Raw genomic sequence first — 21,686 nt, 5'->3', positions numbered from 1 at the left:
CTTGTCCAGGGTGTACCCCGCCTTCCGCCCGATTGTAGCTGAGATAGGCGCCAGCGCCCCCCGCAACCACGAAAGGGAATAAGCGGTAGAAAATGAATGATGAATGAATATATATATGTGTGTGTGTGTGTGTATATATGTATCTGTTTATATACTGTATACATACATCGTGTGAGTGTGTACCCGAACGCCTCCCTAGGGAGGTGTTTAGGGCACGTCCGACCGGTAGGAGGCCACGGGGAAGACCCAGGACACGTTGGGAAGACTATGTCTCCCGGCTGGCCTGGGAACGCCTCGGGATCCCCCGGGAAAAGCTGGACGAAGTATCTGGGGAGAGGGAAGTTTGGGCTTCCCTGCTTAGGCTGCTGTCCCCGCGACCCGACCTCGGATAAGCTGAAGAAAATGAATGGATGGAAGTGTGGTTAAAAGAGGTCAATTTTAAAATAAAGACGTCGCTGTTGAATCAGAGTTGCAAGTGAAACTTTGCAGTATTTTTGCACTGATTTATTCTAGGTAAAACGTTGCAGGTGAGGCATGAAAATCACGTCGGCGTTCCGCGAAATGTTGCGGTTTGTTGGTTTTGGCCTTGTTTCGTCCGGTGTCACTACTACGGAGCCCACCGAGGAAGGCGGGGGGAGCGAGGTAGCATAAATCAGTCAGCGAGGGCAGCGCGGGCGTCCAATGACAAGTCAGATGCTGGTTCAAACCACCCAATGGGAGCAGCCCGTGTCCCTGCCTCTCCTTTTCACGACCCAGTGTGGGCGGGGCTTCCTCTTCTATGCCCCACCCCTCTCGACCCCAGCGTTTGGTTGCACAGTGTTGCAATTTCACTTTGTTTTATTCAACGTTTGGCGCTGGCCCCCGGGGGTACACCAAGTAAATGTGACAAATGTCCATTTGAAGGAAAAGTCGTCGTTAAACGTTTTGAATCGAAGCGCGTACTCGGACGAGGATTCGTGTGCTCCTTGGGCTCGCCTGGGTCTTTTTACAGCGCGGGAATCGACCGTCGGGTTTTTTTTTTTTTTTTTTTTTTAAATTAGCGTTGCTTTTTTTTTTTCGCCCCTTCCTTCTGCCCGCTGGAAAAGGCTGAAGAAGCCCAGACATTGTTCCTGCATGATGGCCAGACCAGTAAGGTAAGTCCTCATCCGGCACTCGTTAGCACGGCGGCTAGCAGCTAACGCGCTATGGCTGCACGCCGCCCGCCATGTTGTCTTTTCGGAATGCATTTGCTGACAAAATGAACATGTGTGCCGTCCTCACCGCACGCTTTTGTCCATAAACCATCTCACTCACGTTCTAAATTCAAAATTTCCCCATTAAAATAACGCTTTCGACAAGAATGAATGCGAGCGTTATTTTAGCAGGTTTGCTAAAGGCCTGATTATCCCCTCATTGACTGCGTCTTAGCCTCCAACATTCTCCATTTTCAACCATTTAAATTCTCTCTTTTGCAATTATATCCGTCATCAAGTCGCTTTTTCACCCACCCACATATACGTCATAGCATAATCCAACCGATGGGATTGCGAGAAACGTGTGGGAAAAGCCTGCTTTATATGAATTGAGGTTAATACTAAGGATGGATGTTGTCAATTATATATATATATATATATAGATGCCGGTGTGTCTTTGTTTTACAAAACGCAACATAATGCCGTTTTAAATGCGATTCGCCGTGGGAAAAAACACTCAAGTTTCACATTTTTCATCCACGTTTTCCTAAACGATACTGTTTTACATCACCTCTGCACACATTCATTTAAAACACAATGAAGTAGGCGTGTAACGGTGGCCATCATCACAGTTTGATGCTACCTCGCTTTTGGGGGTACACTCATAAACAAAATACAATACTGCTTAACTTTATTGGATATATAGTTTTGAGGATTTTTTTTTTTAATTAACTTTATATGGGGGGCCACATGGAGAAAAATCCACTCCCAAGTGGCAGAACTGGTAAAATCACGGCACGATAACTTAAAAATAAAGACAATTTTAGATTGTTTTCTTTGTTTAAAAATAGAACAAACACATTCTGAAAATGTACAAATCATAATGTTGTTTTTTAGATTACATGTTGCAGTTTATAGTGTTCTATTTTTATTTGTCAATTTTTATTTTATGAATAAATTGTCATAATGTTCAACAGTCAACTCGTTGGTGTTAATTTTCAATCTATCAAGGTAAGAAAATTATATCAACATCAAATTACATTGTTATTTATGTAGTTTGCTAATTTTCCTCGTCATATTCGCGCTTTTTTTGTCTTTTTACACATTGAAATCAGAAAGGATGCGCAATTACAGAAGCCCACGCGCCCCCAGGACGCGGATTTAAAAAAACAAAAACTGCCCGGTTTGCTTGTTTTTAACGCTTTCCGCCCGTGTTTTTGTTTTTTCATATTTGTCGGATGAAATTTCCGCCCCGGGTTATTGCGTTTTTATTGTTCGTATGTTCTGCTTTGTTTTACAAAATGCAACATAATGCAGTTTTCCATGCGATTCGCCGTGGGAAAAAACACCCAAGTTTCACATTTTTCATCCACGTTTTCCTAAACGATACTGTTGTACATCACCTCTGTGTGTGAATTGCACACATTCATTTAAAACACAATAAAGTAGGCGTGTAACGGTGGCCATCATCACGGTTTGATTCTACCTCGCTTTTGGGGGTACACTAAGTAAACACAATACAATGCTGCTTAACTTTATTGGCTACATAGTTTTAAGGATTTTTTTAAACTTTCAAATTCCTTTTAGATCAGGGGCCACATGGAGAAACATCCACTCCCAGGTCGGCCGAACTGGTAAAATCACGGCACGATAACTTAAAAATAAAGACAACTTTAGATTGTTTTCTTTGTTTAAAAATAGAACAAACACATTCTGAAAATGTACAAATCATAATGTCGTTTTTACACTTATATGTTGCAGTTTACAGTGTTTTATTTTTATTTTTTGATATTTATATTTTATGAATAAATTGTCATAATGTTCATCAGTCAACTCGTTGGTGTTCATTTTCAATCTATCAAGGTAAGAAGATTATATCAACATCAAATTACATTGTTATTTATGTAGTTTGCTAATTTTCCTCGTCATATTCGCGCTTTTTGTGTCTTTTTACACATTGAAATCAGAAAGGTTGCGCAATTCCAGGAGCCCGCGCGTCCCCAGGACGCGGATTTAAAAAAAAAAACTGCCCTGTTTGCTTGTTTTTGTAATTTGATCGATTAACGCTTTCCGCCCGTGTTTTGTTTTTTCATATTTGTCGGATGAAATTTCCGCCCCCGTTTATTGCGTTTTTATTGTTCGTATGTTCTGCTTTGTTTTACAAAATGCAACATAATGCAGTTTTACATGCGATTCGCCGTGGGAAAAAACACCCAAGTTTCACATTTTTCATCCACGTTTTCCTAAACGATACTGTTGTACATCACCTCTGCGTGTAAATTGCACACATTCATTTAAAACACAATAAAGTAGGCGTGTAACGGTGGCCATCATCACAGTTTGATTCTACCTCGCTTTTGGGGGCACACTAAGTAAACATAATACAATACTGCTTAACTTTATTGGATATATAGTTTTGAATATTTTTATTTTCAAATTAATTTTAGATGGGGGCCACATGGAGAAAAATCCACTCCCAAGTGGGCCGAACTGGTAAAATCATGGCACGATAACTTAAAAATAAAGACAACTTTAGATTGTTTTCTTTGTTTGAAAATACAACAAACACATTCTGAAAATGTACAAATCATAATGTTGTTTTTTGCACTTATATGTTCCAGTTAATAGTGTTCTATTTTTATTTGTCCATATTTATATTTTATGGATAAATTGTTATAATGTTCATCAGTCAAATCGTTGGTGTTAATTTTCAATCTATCAAGATAAGAAAATTATATCAACATCCAATTACAGTATATTATTTATGTAGTGTACTAATTTTCCTTGTCATATTTACACAGGGTTGGCGTTAACACACTTTTTGTATCTTTTTACGCATTGAAATCAGAAAGGATGTGCAATTCCAGAAGCCCACGAGCCCCCCAGACGCGGATTTTTTTTTTTGCTTGTTTTTGTAATTTCAATCAATCAATCAATGTTTACTTATATAGCCCTAAATCACTAGTGTCTCAAAGGGCAGCACAAACCACTACGACATCCTCGGTAGGCCCACATAAGGGCAAGGAAAACTCACACCCAGTGGGACGTCGGTGACAATGATGACTATGAGAACCTTGGAGAGGAGGAAAGCAATGGATGTCGAGCGGGTCCAACATGATACTGTGAAAGTTCAATCCATAATGGATCCAACACAGTCGCGAGAGTCCAGTCCAAAGCGGATCCAACACAGCAGCGAGAGTCCCGTTCACAGCGGAGCCAGCAGGAAACCATCCCAAGCGGAGGCGGATCAGCAGCGCAGAGATGTCCCCAGCCGATACACAGGCAAGCAGTACATGGCCACCGGATCGGACCGGACCCCCTCCACAAGGGAGAGTGGGACATAGAAGAAAAAGAAAAGAAACGGCAGATCAACTGGTCTAAAAAGGGAGTCTATTTAAAGGCTAGAGTATACAAATGAGTTTTAAGGTGAGACTTAAATGCTTCTACTGAGGTGGCATCTCGAACTGTTACCGGGAGGGCATTCCAGAGTACTGGAGCCCGAACGGAAAACGCTCTATAGCCCGCAGACTTTTTTTGGGCTTTGGGAATCACTAATAAGCCGGAGTCCTTTGAACGCATATTTCTTGCCGGGACATATGGTACAATACAATCGGCAAGATAGGATGGAGCTAGACCGTGTAGTATTTTATACGCAAGTAGTAAAACCTTAAAGTCACATCTTAAGTGCACAGGAAGCCAGTGCAGGTGAGCCAGTACAGGCGTAATGTGATCAAACTTTCTAGTTCTTGTCAAAAGTCTAGCAGCCGCATTTTGTACCAATTTTTAATTTGATTAATTATCGCTTTCCACCAGTGTTTTGTTTTGTTTATATTTGCCGGATCATAATTCCGTCCCTGTTTGTTGCATTTTTATTGCTCGTAAATTTTGATTTGTTTCACAAAACACAACATGATGCCGTTTTAAATGCTATTCGCCGTAGGAAAAAAACACCCTAGTTCCACATTTTTCATCCACGTTTTATTAAACAATATTGTTGTACATCACCTCTGCATGTGAATTGCTGTCATCCATATAAAACACAATGAAGTAGACATGTAACGGTGGTCATTATCACGGTTTGATGCTGCCTCACATTTGAGGTCTTTAGGGGTACACTAAGTAAACAAAAAATAATACTGCCTATCTTTATTCTATACAGTTTTGAGGATTTTTTTTTAATCAAACAGAAAAATCTGCAAAATTCCACAATTGTTACAGTCCACCAAATGAAAAGCAATAAAACCACAGGGGTGTAAAAATGTTCACATGCATAAAAATTAAAAGACGGGGGACGCTTTGATGAATTTTGTATAATGCGTGTAATTGTAAAAACATTACCTTTGCGTTAGAGAGGAATTTTGGCTATCATTCACAAGAATGATAGACAGTAATTATTATTTTTTTTATTCATTCTTTATTGTAAGTAAACGTTAGTAAAAGTCAGCTAAGAATGGAGTCAGTTGGATTCGCTCTATTCTGCCCATAAAGTGTTCTAAAACAGCAAAAAGCCCCCATTGTCGTTTTATATACATGCTGTAATTATACTCTATATTTAATGTAGAACAGGCAAATTCATATTATGTAATATTTACATCTTTTAGGTGATATAGCTCGGTTGGTAGAGTGGCCGTGCCAGCAACTTGAGGGTTCCAGGTTCGATTCCCGCTTCCGCCATCCTAGTCGCTGCCGTTGTACGGGCCGCAGAATAATTTTTTATTAATTTTTATTAATAAAAAAATATTTTTTTAAAATTAAATCAACATGAAAAACACAATATACACTTACAATTAGACACTTTACCCACCTGCTCCCATTGCCACCTACACTGGTTTAAATGTAACTTAAATATTGGGTTTCACTATGTAAAGCGCTTTGAGTCACTATAGAAAAAGCGCTATATAAATATAATTCACACAATTCACAAAACGGCACATTAATTTTATACGTATCATGGTGTTGTCCCGGTACCAATACCAAAATGTATTTCGGTACTTCTCAATATTTTTCTAAATAAAGGGGACCACAAAAAACGGCATTATTGCTTTTATTTTAACACAAACTCTTAGGGTACCCTATGTTTCTTATTGCAAGTTTGTCTTTAAATAAAATGGTGAACATACTAGACAACTTGTCTTTTAATAGCAAGAAAACAAAGACTCCTAATTTAGTCTGCTGACATATGCAGTAACATATTGTCATTTTTTATTCTATTATTTTGTCAAAATTATTAAGGAAAAGTGGTAGAAAATTAATTATTAATCTACTTTTTCATTTACTTTTAATATCTGCTTACTTTGTCTTTCAACATGTTCTATCTACATTTCTGTTAAAATGTAATAATAACTTATTCTTCTGTTTGGATGCTTTACATTAGTTTTGGTTGATACCACAAATTTGGGTGTCAATCCGATTCTAAGTCGTCCAGGGACATATTTCCTGATCTTATAGACATAATAAAAAAAAACAAAAAAAAGATTTTATAATGCTAAAATATATTGATGTTTTCGTAGTAGTATCGAGTAGATATGCTTCTGTACTTGGTATCATTACAGTGAATGTCAGGTGTAGATCCACCAATGGCGTTTGTTTACATTGTGACGCCGGTGAGCTACGGTGTGTAGTGAAGCATGTTTAGCTATTCCTCGTCCTGCAGGGACGATAATTGTAAGAAACATACTTTGTTTGTCGCCATAGAGACAAGGATTAGTGATTTGGAAGAAGCTAAAACACTGCCGACTGCGGCTGGACTTAAGCTGCTAGGTAGCTAGGCATGTCTTAAAGCACTTCTTCCTGAGGGGGTTTCAGTGTTATAACTTCCCCTTTATCTTTAGTTTTTAAGCCGAAATGTGTCTGTTCTATCTTTTCTGTCTACACACTGTCTGCTTGTAAGTACTCCGTGATTTTTTGCTGCCGAACATGCTCCTCTGCTCGTGAAACCAAAAGTGACAGATGTGGTATAGTACCGAATATGATTCGTTAGTATCCCGATACTTTACTCATACCGGTTAACTGTACAACCCTAATGTATCACAACCTTTTCTTTTTCCTTCAACAACTACTAATCATGGCAGATTTTATAAGAAACAACAAACTAGGGCTGGGCGACATGGGCTTTTTTTGATATATCGATATTTTTAAGCCATGTCACGATACACAATATATATATACAGTATATATGTCGATATTTTGCCTTAGCCTTGAATGAACACTTAATGCATATAATCACAGCAGTATGAGGATTCCATGTGAGTACATAAAAACATTTTTGTTCATTCTGCTTTAATATATGCTCATTTTAAACTTTTATGCAGAGAGGGAAATCACAAGTCAATGGACTATATATATATATATATATATATATATATATATATATATATATATATATATATATATATATATATATATATATATATATATATATATATGTGTGTGTGTGTGTGTGTGTATGTATGTATGTATATACATCTCATATATATATATATATAGATATGTGTGTGTGTATGTATATACATCATATATGTATACATATGTGTATATATATATGTATGTTATGTTCATGATATATACATCTCTATACATATATGATATATCTCCTGATGATTGAGGGAACCCCTCATGAAACAGTTCTGTAGAGATGAACTAGTCTTGTGATTTTTCCCACACCTACATATGATATATATATATATTATTATATATCTCATATTAGGGGTGTTGGAAAAAATCGATTCGAATTAACAGAGCAATTGAGAAAACACAAACACGACACAGAACAAACCAAAAGTAGTGAAACAAAAATGAATATTATCAACTTTAGTATCAATGAATAAAAAATCCCTCATTGACATTATCATTAGACATTTATTAAAAAAGAACGGTGTCATTGTGGCTTACACTTGCATCGCATCTCATAAGCTTGACAACACACTGTGTCCGATATTTTCACAAAGATAAAATAAGTCATAATTTTGGTTTGTTTAATAGTTAAAACACATTTACATTATTGCAATAAGTTGATTAAACATGGTCCTTTACAATTACAAAAGCTTTTTAAAAAAAAATGTACTACTCTGTTTGCATATCAGCAGACTGGGGTAGATCCTGCTGAAATCCTATGTATTGAATACAGAATCGTTTTGAATCGGAAAAATATCGTTTTTGAATCGAGAATCGAGTCAAAAAAATTAATATATTATCGAATCTTGACCCCAAGAATCGATATTGAATCGAATCGTGGGACACCCAAAGATTCACAGCCCTAATATATATATACCTACACACAATATATATATAATATATAATCAAATGTCAACAAATAAGACACACCATATGCTACAGTCTAACCTGTAGTAAACTTTAGTAAAGTTTTATTTAAAATAATATATAAAAAGGCCATGCAGTTTTCAGCGACTTATGTTCAACGTTTACAAAAAAGTAAACACCAGTAAAAACCGTACACCAGACGTCCTTCCAGACCCTAATGCAACGAGTGTATCTCTCGGAAAATTTCGGAACAACTTGGTTGTTCTCGTTGTCGGTTAACTTTTGACACACAACTCCAACATTAACGTTAATAAAGCGATGTCTTAAACAGTTGAAAATGTAAGGGGAAAAAGTCCTGTCGGGGTGCTTTTATCGATTTATGCGACGAAACAATTACTTGTGAATGGACAATTGTAACGTTAAAAGTCGAGGGCAGTCACGGCATGTTCTTGCCGTGTTTAAATTCGATCCCTGCCGCCACTCAGTGAGCATTAGATGTTTGGTGTTCTGTGCGAGTTGTACAATTTCCAACTGTCTGTGCGGCTGTGAATGTGTATTGACAGAGTCCTGACTGGTGGTTGGATGAGAATGGAGCAAGAGCGTGTGCGTGTGTGTGGAGGTTTGCAATTCGACAAGAAAGTTAAGACTACAGATCTTTTTTCACAGGTCTAGTTACTACTGTTTCGGTCAGCACCATTGCCATTATGATACCCGCTCTAATATCCATCCCTAATTGTAGTCCAGTACCCCATCACTACTGACTAATGGTGGCACAATACTTTCATCTTATGCACTTGTCGTCGTTTACATATTTCATGGGGATGAACAAGTGTTCCCAAACAGACTTTAACCACAGAAGAGAGTTGTAAAGTTCTTTTTTTCTTGGCACTATTGCAAGCCGTGATTCTTGCTAGCCAAAATCTGCATGGTATCTGTTAATCGGTAGACGCCTGACACCATCCACACACCCTGTCACTTTTAATGTGCGCCGTGTGGGGAAATCAGTACCCTTTTTATACAGAATTTATCGTTCTTTTCTAAAATATAGAGGGACTCTCATTAAATCAGCCAGGATTAGTAACAGACGATTTTCGTGAAAAGTATCATCAACCAGTCCAATGATTTTTCCAAAAAACTAAATATAGCTTCCATTTGTAGGTAGGTTTGGGTATCGTTTGAATTTGAACGATTCAGATTCTTTGTTTTGATTCAGATTCCTGACGATTCTTTCTTTAAAAAAAATAAAAGGCAGGGTGAAAAAAAGTTTGGGATATTTTAAATGAGCTAGCTAACCTACAGTCTTTCTGAATGAAATAGTCTGACATTCTCCATCAATTTTAATTCTATTAACTTTTTATGAACTTTACTATAAATTCCTCACAGGGCTGTTTTCAACTAGAATATACATATGAAATCTATGAACTTGAATATAAATATTATAAATTATGAATACATTTTCACTGGGGTAGTACACTTTCATCAACAGAGCTTTATTTTTGAAAACCTCATGAAAACCCATTTACACATATGTCTATGATGCTGCAGGAAACCTCATGAAAACACATTTACACGCACAAGTATATGATGCTGCAGGTACTTAAACATGTTACCGTGCTCCCACTGATGGGCTAACCTGGTACAGAAAAGCAAATAAACAATAAGAAACAACTTGCAAAATCCAGTCCAGATTAGCAGCAGGTACAGTATAAAATCAGAGACAGTTCTTGTTTAGGAAAATGACCATATCCGCCGTCTCAGGCAGGATGCGTGAGCGTTCTGGACAGATAGTGTCTCCTGTCGAAGACGGGACAGGCATTTATTTGTACTCCATGAACTCGGAGGTTCTTCATCATGTTCGACGTGCACCCTCCTAAGCACGAAACAGTCCTGTCGCACGTGTTACATTTCGCCGATATTTCATTTTTTTTTTAGTAAAATAAAGCCACACTTTCGACCGTCGACGCCCGCTATCCATGCTTGACTGACTCGCTCTCGGCTACATGGGCTCGGCTATGCTAACACTTCCGGCGGTGGGCGCTTCTTCGTTGGTGTTCAGCGGCTTCTTCTTCCGGGTCGGCGGACTTATTCTCTTTTTCCGGTCGGCGGACTGGGTATCGAAACTAGGAATCGAAATTTAAACTTTTGGACGATTCCGGGAGAATCGGAAAGTAAGTCCCGGTTCTAATCGATACTCTACTCGATACCCAACCCTATTTGTAGGCAGCGTGAGTTACCTGTACCATTGCACTTCAAGTAAGCACAATTGTATATATGAACAAAATGACAGTTGTCAGCTGTTGGCTAATACTCCCTCCATCACACATGGTGGAATGTTTGTTACAAGAGACTGTAGTAGTAAACAGCAGGGATGCAACGGTACTCTGTGTAATCCAGCACGAGACAATCGGCCTTTAGTAAAAAAAATTGTAAAATCAATCTATCGGTTGACATGAAAAAAATTAATCGTGAAGGTTTTTTGCCATATCGCCCAGCCGTAGTTGATGACATGAATAACTTGCTCAATTTCCAACATGGAAATTGTTTTTCATGGCAATACATCTGTGATGCGGGAGCACAAATGTGGTCTTCTACTCTCTGCAAGATACAGGCATGTGAAATGTCTGCGTTTTTAAACGAGCCACAGCCTTGACGGCTTTCTACTTTGCTGCTGATTAAATTTGAATGATTACAATTCGAAACACTGGTAGTTCCGAACCAGTTGTATTTCTAGAATAATTGTTGGTAGTAGGGCTTGGCGATATATCCATATATACGATATATCACAGGTTTGTCTCTGTGCGTTATAGAAATTTACTATATCGTAATATTTGATTATATGTTCTCACACCGTTGCTTTAAGCTGCGTGCATTACATTACTGCCGTTTCTCACTCCTTCTCGTCTGTCCTTCTCACAGTCGTAAAATAAGCCCGGCTTCTTACATATGTCACATACAGTCGCGCGGGACTACGTCATAGCTCTCTAACGTTAGCATGGCTAACGTTAGCTGAGGCAGGTCGAGTTGCATTTAGCGACCGGCATTACACAACAGGCGTTTCTCACTCCTCCTCGTCTCTCATTCTGACAGAGACGTAAAACAAGCCCGTCTTCTTACATGCGTCACATACTCTCGCGAGTGTAGCGTCATAGCTCTCGCCGATCAGAGAGGTAGCAGCATGGCTAACTTTAGCTGAGGCAGGTCAAGCGGAGCGGAACTTGTGACAATACAAGAGAGAGATAGTGTCAAACTAATCACAAATGGAGGAAGAACAATAAATGCCCAACATAAAGAGCAGAGGGTCCATCATCTGGCGGTGGTTTGGCTTCAAGTGGGAAGATATTCAGCAGACAACAACAATACGCTGTTCAATGTATATGATGATTAACCTGTGTGATGACTGTATTATGCTGATAGTATATATTTGTACCATGAATTGATTAACGTGGACCCCGACTTAAACAAGTTGAAAAACTATTTCGGGTGTTACCATTTAGTGGTCAATTGTACGGAATATGTACTGTACTGTGCAATCTACTAATAAAAGTATCAATCAATCAATGCAAAGAATGCAGCAGAAGTGTTACTACAAAAATGTAGCAACACTATTAATTTGTTCTTTCATTTAAAAAGTCACCCGTGAGAGAATGAAGAGTATTTAATAAATACAGTTTTGGTCAATTGACTTAGTTGTTATTTCCCTCTCTGCATGGAATGAGCATATATCAATGCAGTATGAAGAAGAATGTTTTAATGTAGACACATAGAATCATCATACTGCTGTGGTTATATGCATCAAGTGTTCATTCAAGGCCAAGGCAAAATATCGTAATATATATCGTATATCGCAATATGGCATAAAAAATATCGCGATATTGATAACAGCCAATATCGCCCAGCCCTAGTTGGTAGCCAGCATGAAGGCAAATTTTGACGTGACCGATGTAAACACTGGAAGTAGATTACCCGAGAGGGTGTGGAAACGTTATCTCAGTTGTTTGCATGCATGTTATAAAATTTGATATTGCATTTTCAATGACAAAAATGGTTGTAAATTGGGGCGGTATAGCTCTGTTGGTAGAGTGGCCGTGCTAGCGACTTCAGGGTTGCAGGTTTGATCCCCGGTTCCGCCATCCTAGTCACTGCCGTTGTGTCCTTGGGTAATACACTTTACCCACCTGCCCCCAGTGCCAGTACCCACACTGGTTTAATTGTAACTTAGATATTAGGTTTCATTATGTAAAAGAGATTTGAGTCACCAGATAAAAGCGCTATATAAATATACTTCACTAAATTATCCACACCCCCCCTGTTGCCGGCCCATTTTAATTCCCTCAGTGTTTGCATTAACGCACTTTTTGTGTCTTTTCACGCATTGAAATCACAAAGGACACAAGTTTCCGGAAGTCCGCGCATCCCCGGGTGCTCATTTATATATTTTTAACTGCCCTGTTTGCTTTAAAAAAAAAAAAAATTGTATCGATTATCGCTTTCCGCCTGTGTTTTGTTTTGTTTATATTTGCCGGGTCAAATTATAACTTATTTATTGGTCGACTTCAAAGTAATGCACTTTCCGGAACAATTTCTTGAATTTTGATTCACCCAAGGCTTTATCGATCACAAATACTGCATTTCCGGTATTAGGACTCCCGCGTGTTATTGTTTTGGTCATGGCGAGCAATAAATCCAAGAAGCTTCAATGAAAAGTGGCTTCAGGAGCCACTTTTCAGGAAATGGCTCACTTACGAAGATGGAAAGATGTTTTGCACGCCATGTAAACGGGTTAAGAGAAAGAACAGCTTTACGACGGGGTGCACTGATTTTAAAAGATCCAGCCTGACCAGACACCAACAAACATCATGTTGCCCCTTTCCTGCTTGTCAGCTCCCAGACCATGGTCGAGGAGCGCGGGGGAGACGTTTTCTCCAGGGCCGATATATTGTCGGGGTTAACAACCTCCATTTTACGCGGAAGTGGGTCCCTACAGTTCCGCTCTTTGGTTGGAATGACGGGTTTATTTGTGTTTATCACAAAGCCAAGTGGATATCCACCATGCTATTAACACCCCTGATGGTAGCGCTCCCTCTCCTAAGTTGCCCACTAACTTACACACGTCACTCACCCCACATACCGCCATTCTTAAAGGGGAGCACACAGCTTATGGCCATCACAAAGCTAGACATGAAATGCTAGACTGAGGCATTGAGCGCCACGCTATTAAATGGCATTTAAACTACTGAAACTTGCCGAATTCTAAGTTTGATGGCATTATTTGCCATGAAAGTGTTGATGTGGCGGTTTTTAAACGACGGAAGATCTACATACAGGTGAGAATAATCAATTAAATGTGTCATATGCATGTATGACCTGGCACATGATTATCATAATTTCATGACCGAAGCAAAAGACATTTTACACTTTTATCCTGAAATAAATACACCTACAATTTATTAAATGGAAAATATAGAAAAAAATGCCGGCAGCGATAAAGTTTAGTTCCTTGAAGGAAAGAAGAAAGTGAATGAATGTTTAAAACTGAATACATTTACAAATGGATAAAAACGGGTTTTCTTTTGTATTATTTTTTTAGTAAATTAAGTAATGATTATGAAAACCTTTTTCCAAAACACAATATAGAATTGTGATAACTAAGATTCTTTATCTCAGTATGTTAATAATGACTGACTTAATTTATTACATATTACGAAACTGTTGTATTACTCATTCACGGATATCATTTTACTATAAAAAGGTCAGTAAATGAATGTAATAATATTTGTAGACGCTCTGAAGAGGGAGAGGGGTAGGCTGAGATAATCTTTGCTTCTTCCTACTCCTTTTCGGACTAGATGTAAAGAGAAATGATATGAAATTGTGTGATTTATTATGCTGTAAGTGTGTTCATGTTCGAAATAAATTAAAATAAAGAAAGAAAATAATGTTAGATATAACAGGATAATACATACATATATTTGTTTTCAAAACGGTTACAAAAAAAGTCGGACCCCAAAAATTTACTGTGGGATCCCATTTTTATGACTTTTTATGATAGATTTTGCTGATAACAAATCTTGATGGACAATATATTGACTTACAAACTATTGTCGATGAACGATTATATTGACATAATTTTTTTTGAGACCAAATAATCCAGCAATGTAATAATTTCTAACAATAACTCATATACATCTTTTCAAATGCAATAGACTAGTATTTTTTGTAAATTTTAACATTGTTATTGAAATGTAAATTTTAAAATCGCCAAATTAAATAGAATAAACATAACAAAATATACTTTGTCTATTAGCAAAATTTTGCACTCGGAAAAAAAATCACAAACAAAAGCAATAAAATATGTCAAGAGGGGTGGAGCACGCTCAAATATACACTGCCAAAAACAAATAAAATGGCTAAATAACTTTATTAAAACAGCAATGTACAGAAACATCCTGGATGAAAACCAACACCCCCCATCCAACCTGATGGATGTTAAATGTGTAAAACTGCCAAAAGATAGGTGCGCCAAGCTTTTGAATACTTGTCTACATGTCGCTTTAAAAAAATTGTAATATTTTCTAAATTTGAAATTTTTTTCACATTTTACTTATTTGTGTGTGTGTAGAATTTTGAGGACAAATTGATTTTTTTCCATTTTGGCATAAGGCTGTAAGATGCCCCTGGGGAGAGGTTGATTGGCAACACTAAATCTAACTAACCTTTGTGAACAACATTCCTTTACTTTTTATAACGTAACAGCCTAATGAGCAGCATAGTTACAGTATGAATAAACATTTTCGAATGAAGTAATCATCTTAATTGCCTTTGTTAGTTAATGCATGCCTAAAAATATCTCAATCTGAATTTAAAAGCAGATGGCTAAATTGGGCTGATTGGCAACACTAAATTGGCCCTGGTGTGTGAATGTTGTCTATATGTCTTGGCCCTGCGATGAGTTGGTGACTTGTCCAGGGTGTACACCGCCTTCCACCCAAATGCAGCTGGGATAATCTCCAGCACCCTCGCGACCTCGAACGGGACGAGCGTTAGAAAATGGATGGATGGGTGACAAAATGTGGGAAAAAGGAAGCTCTATGAATACTTTCCGGATGCATTGTTTATTACATGATTCACGGCTGTATGCTGTATACACGTAATTACGTCTGCGCCAGCGCCCCCCGCGACCCCAGAAGGGAATAAGCGGTAGGAAATGGATGGATGGACGTCTACGCTAAGCAGATGCGCCGAGGGTAGATATAGCGCTAGCATGGTCTGCTAACAACAATGGTTCTTTTCCCCAAATATTACTATATTTGCTCCACTTTTTATACATTTATTTTACCAGCATAAGAAGCATGAAACTGTTGAAATCTGGATATGCACAAGTGCTGTTTTATTTTTCTCGTCGCATTATCTATTTTAAGTCGCAAATGCGAGTAAATTGTTCACACTGTACAGGCCAGTGACTGGACATGTATAGTCTACCGTATTTTCCAGAATATAGAGCCGCAACCACAGTTTTTCTTTGTTTTTTTTTACACTGAAAGATTTTGTAAATGTTTATTTACATGCCTAAATTGTATCCAAACGGTGTCTGTAACACGGCAGTAAAACGGCTTATCAAACAAAACAGACATCATCGTCATTGACCCACTCGCTGCGGAAGCTCGCTCTCCAATCAGCTCAACAGATTCAATAATTTTTTAGGGGTGTAACGGTACGTGTATTTCTATTGAACCGTTTCGGTACAGGGGTTTCGGTTCGGAGGTGTACCGAACGAGTAGACAAGCTAGGAACTAGCAGGCTAGGACAACATGTTAACGCCAGATCTGGAAGACCCTCCTGCCTCGTTAAGATCTCCCGTTTGGGAACACTTTGGCTGCGCGATACAACAATGGAGGACGGGGGTTTGCCAAGATTGTTCAGCAGCTGCTTCTGACAACACGTCAAATATGTGTTTCACCTTTCCTGCTTCCGGCTCCCATAGTGTCTCCCTTGCACACACAACCCTTCACTCTACCCGGCAGTGGGTCTCCACAGTTCCGGACTCCAGGGTAAATGAAGAATCCAGCGATTAGTTGCAAATCGTGGCTTTATTGAGGTCTTCCACACAGCCAATCCAACAAAACACTAGCCACTCTTGCGCTCTACCGCTCCCTCACCTCGCTCGCCCGCACACTCACTGACAACACATGCTATCACATATTAAAGGGCCACCCACACACATACGCTACTCTCATAACAGTGGTTCTCAACCTTTTTTAGTGATGTACCCCCTGTGAACATTTTTTTAATTCCAGTACCCCCTAATCAAAGCAAAGCATTTTTGGTTGAAAAAAACAGATAAAGAAGTAAAACACAGCACTATGTCATCAGTTTCTGATTTATTAAATTGTATAACAGTGCAAAATATTGCTCATTTGTAGTTGTCTTTCTTGAACTATTTGGAAAGAAAGATATGAAGATAACTAAAAACTTGTTGAAAAAGAAACAAGTGATTCAATTATAAATAAAGATTTCTACACATAGAAGTAATCATCAACTTAAAGTGCCCTCTTTGGGGATTGTAATAGAGATCCCTCTGGATTCATGAACTTCATTCTAAACATTTTTTCACAAAAAAAGAAATCTTTAACATCAATATTTATGGAACATGTCTACAAAAAACGGCGGGCGGTGTTAATGAACGTGGACCCCGACTTAAACAACGTGTGTGTGTGTGTGTGTGTGTGTGTGTGTGTGTGCGCATGTGCGTGCTTTTCTTTGGACCAAAAGTCTCGCTCTCAGTGGCATTAGCCATGTTTTGCTTTGCGTGTGAATATCGTCTAAGGCAGTGTTTTTCAACCTTTTTTGAGCCTATTCACATTTTTTGCGTTTAAAAAATCCAGAGGCACACCACTAGCAGAAATCATTAAAAAACAAAACTGAGTAAAAAGTTGTCATCGTACTTGTTGGATATGAATTTAAACCATAACCAACCATGCTTCAATACAGCTCTTGTCTCAAAGTAGGTGTAATGTCACGACCTGTCAAATCACGACGTGACTTACTTTGAGTTTTTTGCTGTTTTCCTGTGTGTAGTGTTTTAGTTCTTGTCTTGTGCTCTTATTTTGATATTTTCATATTTTCAATTTCATGTCTTCCTTTGAGAGATATTTCCCGCATCTACTTTGTTTTAGCGATCAAGAATATTCAGTTTTTATCCTTCTTTGTGGGGACAAAGTTGATTGTCATGTCATGTTCGGATGTACATTGTGGACACCGTCTTTGCTCCACAGTAAGTCTTTGCTGTCGTCCAGCATTCTGTTTTTGTGTACTTTGTAGCCAGTTCAGTTTTAGTTTCGTTCTGCGTAGCCTTCCCTAACCTTTAATGCCTTTTCTTGGGGGCACTCACCTTTTGTTTATTTTTGGTTTAAGCATTAGACACGTTTTTACCTGCACACAGCCTCCCGTTGTTTCCTACATCTATAAACAATTAGCTACCGGGCTGCCACCTACCGATATGGAAGAGTATTACACGGTTACTCTGCCGAGCTCTAGACAGCAGCGATACTTACGTATAATTTGTAGACTATAATTCCTGGTTTGCAGAAAATATTTTTAGCCCAAATAGGTGAAATAAGATAATCTCCCATGGCACACCAGACTATATCTCACGGCACACTAGTGTGCCGCGGCACAGGGGTTGAAAAACACTGATATAAGGAAGTAAGGTTCGGGCGAGGACTACGGAAGATCATAAGGGGAAAGATTATGCCAAAGCAAGAGCACACAAAAACATAAACATTTTTTTTCTTAAGTTGTCAGCCACACAATTTTTTATTTACCACGATCAAATACATTAAGGGAGAACCCTGTACTCAGACTGCAATAATCCAGTCAATATTTATAATATTTATTATCGCTGCATCCCTCCACCTCTATTTTATGGCTTTTTACTCGGCGTAAGTTGCGTGGACCTTTGTGTCTTTCGTTTTATATAATTGATTTGTTTTTACTTATTTTAGTAGATATAAGGGAATAAGCGGTAGAAAATGGATGGATGGATGGATGGATAGTAGATATATTTATATAATTATTTTAAATACTGTTATTGACATACTTCATATTGTTTTCTAATCAGCAATTTTGGGCCATTTTTGGTCGTCTATTGTTGGTGGTCAAAGGTTCGGTGCGTCACTAATGTAAAGTAACAATATTGTGTTAACTTCTTTACAGGAACAGAAAAGTGGTGAACTACTCGCAATTCAACGAGTCTGATGATGCAGGTAAGAGTGTTACTTCATATGTGAACATGGAGAAATGATCCTATTGTATTATGAATTACATGCAATAGAATACATTAGGAAAAGAAACCTGAGAAGAGGTCAGTAATGCAGTCCATACATACAGCGCCAGATTTTACACATCACACTCTTTTACACAAAAACATGTGATTTATGTCTACACATGGTCACACCTTTACAATTTTACTCTTATTGTGTGTCGATCGGTTTCATTATACAGTAGATTAATATGACCAGTAAAGATGGCCAATTTTTACCCTTTTTAAACTGATCAAAGATTAGCTGATGAGCTGAAGCAGCAGCACATTATGCTAACGACAGGTTTTTCTCATTGTCCCATTGGGTTGAGTTTTTCCTTGCCCTGTTGTGGGATCTGAGCCGAGGATGTCGTTGTGGCTTGTGCAGCCCTTTGAGACACTCGTGATTTAGGGCTGTATAAGTAAACATTGATTGAAACAAAAGGAAGTGAAGGATTGATTAGCATAACAAAGTAATTTTACAAATATAATACAGGGATGGAGGCCATCACAACTGGAGGGCCTTTTGTTTACAAATATCCCTGCACACACAGCACAGTCGTTAACTGACCCAACCAAACCCAAGAGGACACTTCCGGCCTTCACAATATAAATCCTGTCTGAGTGCCGTCTTTTATAATCAATGGGCCGCGGTGGTGGGCTTTGACTATTTTTTTAAATATTCAGGAGAAACCGATCTTCAATTATCTGTAAGGTTTTTTTTTTCATGGGATTTCCAAATAATACTAACAAATTCTAAATCTTATGAAGTAAGCTTTATAAAAATATTATTGTTTACTTTCGTTACTTGCCAAAAGCATTTTCAATTCCATAATCAAGAATACCTTTGTCTAACTCGTAAATATATAAGACATAAATGTAAAAAAATGGTAGGTTAAATTTTTCAGCCATTTTGTCCAATACAAGATCAAATACTTATCCTACAGACTAATAATAATAGGTATGGTAATAGCATAATGTCTTATTATTATGTCAATTGAGGATTTTGGGTAGTCTTACACCCAAAACACACGTACATAATGCTATACATTTGACCATAACGTTTTTTAAAAAGGTAAACAAAGTAATTAGCAGGAAAACCTTGATTTCGTTTGCTACACACAAATCAGTCTTCAATTTGTGCTTTAGTTGTTTGTCTTCTTCGTCTGCTTTAAAGGCCTACTGAAATGAGATTTTCTTATTTAAACGGGGATAGCAGGTCCATTCTATGTGTCATACTTGATCATTTCGCGATATTGCCATTATTTTACTGAAAGGATTTAGTAGAGAACATCGACGATAAAGTTTGCAACTTTTGGTCGCTAATAAAAAAGCCTTGCCTGTACCGGAAGTAGCAGACGATGTGCGCCTGACGTCACCGGTGTGAGGGCTCCTCACATTGTTTATAAGGTGAGCCACCAGCAGTAAGAGCGATCCGGACCGAGAAAGCGACAATTTCCCCATTAATTTGAGCGAGGATGACAGATTCGTGGATGAGGAAAGTTAGAGTGAAGCACTTACAAAAAAGAAAAGAAAAAAAAGGCGACGGCTTCAGGCGGCAGCAGTGGGAGAGTTTCAGATGTAATTAGACACATTTACTAGGATAATTCTGGAAAATCCTTTACCTGCTTATTGTGTTAATAGTATTTTAGTGTCATACCTGAAAGTCGGATGGCTGCGGTGAACGCCAGTGTCTCTGAGAGAAGCCGAGGAGCCAGGATCACAGCTGCCTTTTTGAGCTGCAGGATGAGGTCGCGTAATCCACTCAAGTAAGAGCCGACTTAATATCACAATTTTCCCATCCAAAAACTTGCTGGTTAACGTAGAGAAACATGTTCGCTTGACCGATCTGTGTTAAAGCTTCACAACAAACAAAGAAACACCGGCTGTGTTTCGATGCTAAAGGCAGCTGCAATCCACCGCTTTCCACCAACAGCATTCTTATTTGACGTCTCCATTATTAATAGAACAAATTGCAAAAGATTCAGCAACACAGATGTCCAAAATACTGTGTATTCGCACGATGAAAAGAGACGACTTTTAGCCGCAAGTGGTGCTGGGCTAATATGTCTCCTCCAACCAATAACGTCACAAACACGCGTCATCATTACGCGGCGTTTTCAACAGGAAACTCCGCGGGAAATTTAAAATAGCAATTTAGTAAACTAAACCGGCCGAATTGACATGTGTTGCAATGTTAATATTTCATCATTGATGTACAAACTATCAGACTGCGTGGTCGGTAGTAGTGGGTTTCAGTAGGCCTTTACATTTAGCATGAGCATCAGTTTTGTCACGTCGCAACATTACAGTGCCACATAAATGCTACAGTATGTGGGGGAAATAATCAAATTTTAGATGCATCGCATTTGGGACTTGGGCGATTGTGAACCCGGTTATCGATTATCATCGATAATCAATTTATTTATGTAAATAAAACTGCAAACAGTTTTAAAATTTGGCTGACTGCAACGACCCACTTCACCAAGAAATCCGACCAGCTCTTTTATTGTGGGGCACGTGTTTTCCAGTTTTTCCCACATTTGCATCAATATACATAAATTAGAAATGCATCAATAATCAATTTATAATCAAATCTTAGCACTTGAATCGTAATCGAATCGTGGGGTGCCCAAATATTCCGACTTCTAGTATTTACTAAAAAAAGCTTTTCTGTTGACAGAAATTTCTTGATAAAACTCTGTGTGGACAGATATTTTGTCAAATAATAAAGCAAAAGAAGCCTTTTTGCATTCAGACAGGACTTGAAGGTTTTAAAAATAATACGCTGTGGGGACAAATAGCAAATTTATGTTGGCTTTCTCCAAATTCCTACGGCGATCATGGTACTTGCATGTTTATAAGAATACACAAGAGTAGCAAACACAATGTAGCAGTCTTTTCAAACATCATTAAAGAGATGAGATGAAACCCAACTTTAATACACTGCAGTCAGG

General features: G+C 38.3%; 1 protein-coding gene across 1 annotated transcript in view; it reads left to right on the top strand.

Annotated features, from left to right (window-relative positions):
• Nucleotides 1–771: 771 nt before the first annotated feature.
• nucks1a (nuclear casein kinase and cyclin-dependent kinase substrate 1a) overlaps nt 772–21,686 on the top strand; it is a 46,585-nt gene continuing 25,670 nt past the window's right edge. Inside the window, exons 1-2 of the mRNA XM_061887767.1 lie at nt 772–1,133; nt 18,645–18,694. Coding sequence (XP_061743751.1) covers nt 1,114–1,133; nt 18,645–18,694 — 70 coding nt within the window. The 5' untranslated portion in view covers nt 772–1,113. The remainder of the gene's footprint in view (nt 1,134–18,644; nt 18,695–21,686) is intronic.

This window comes from Nerophis ophidion, linkage group LG02 (genome assembly GCF_033978795.1).
Source record: "Nerophis ophidion isolate RoL-2023_Sa linkage group LG02, RoL_Noph_v1.0, whole genome shotgun sequence".
Taxonomy (NCBI): domain Eukaryota; kingdom Metazoa; phylum Chordata; class Actinopteri; order Syngnathiformes; family Syngnathidae; genus Nerophis; species Nerophis ophidion.
Note: the sequence above shows the minus strand (reverse complement) of the source record. Positions and strands in the feature narration are given on the sequence as shown.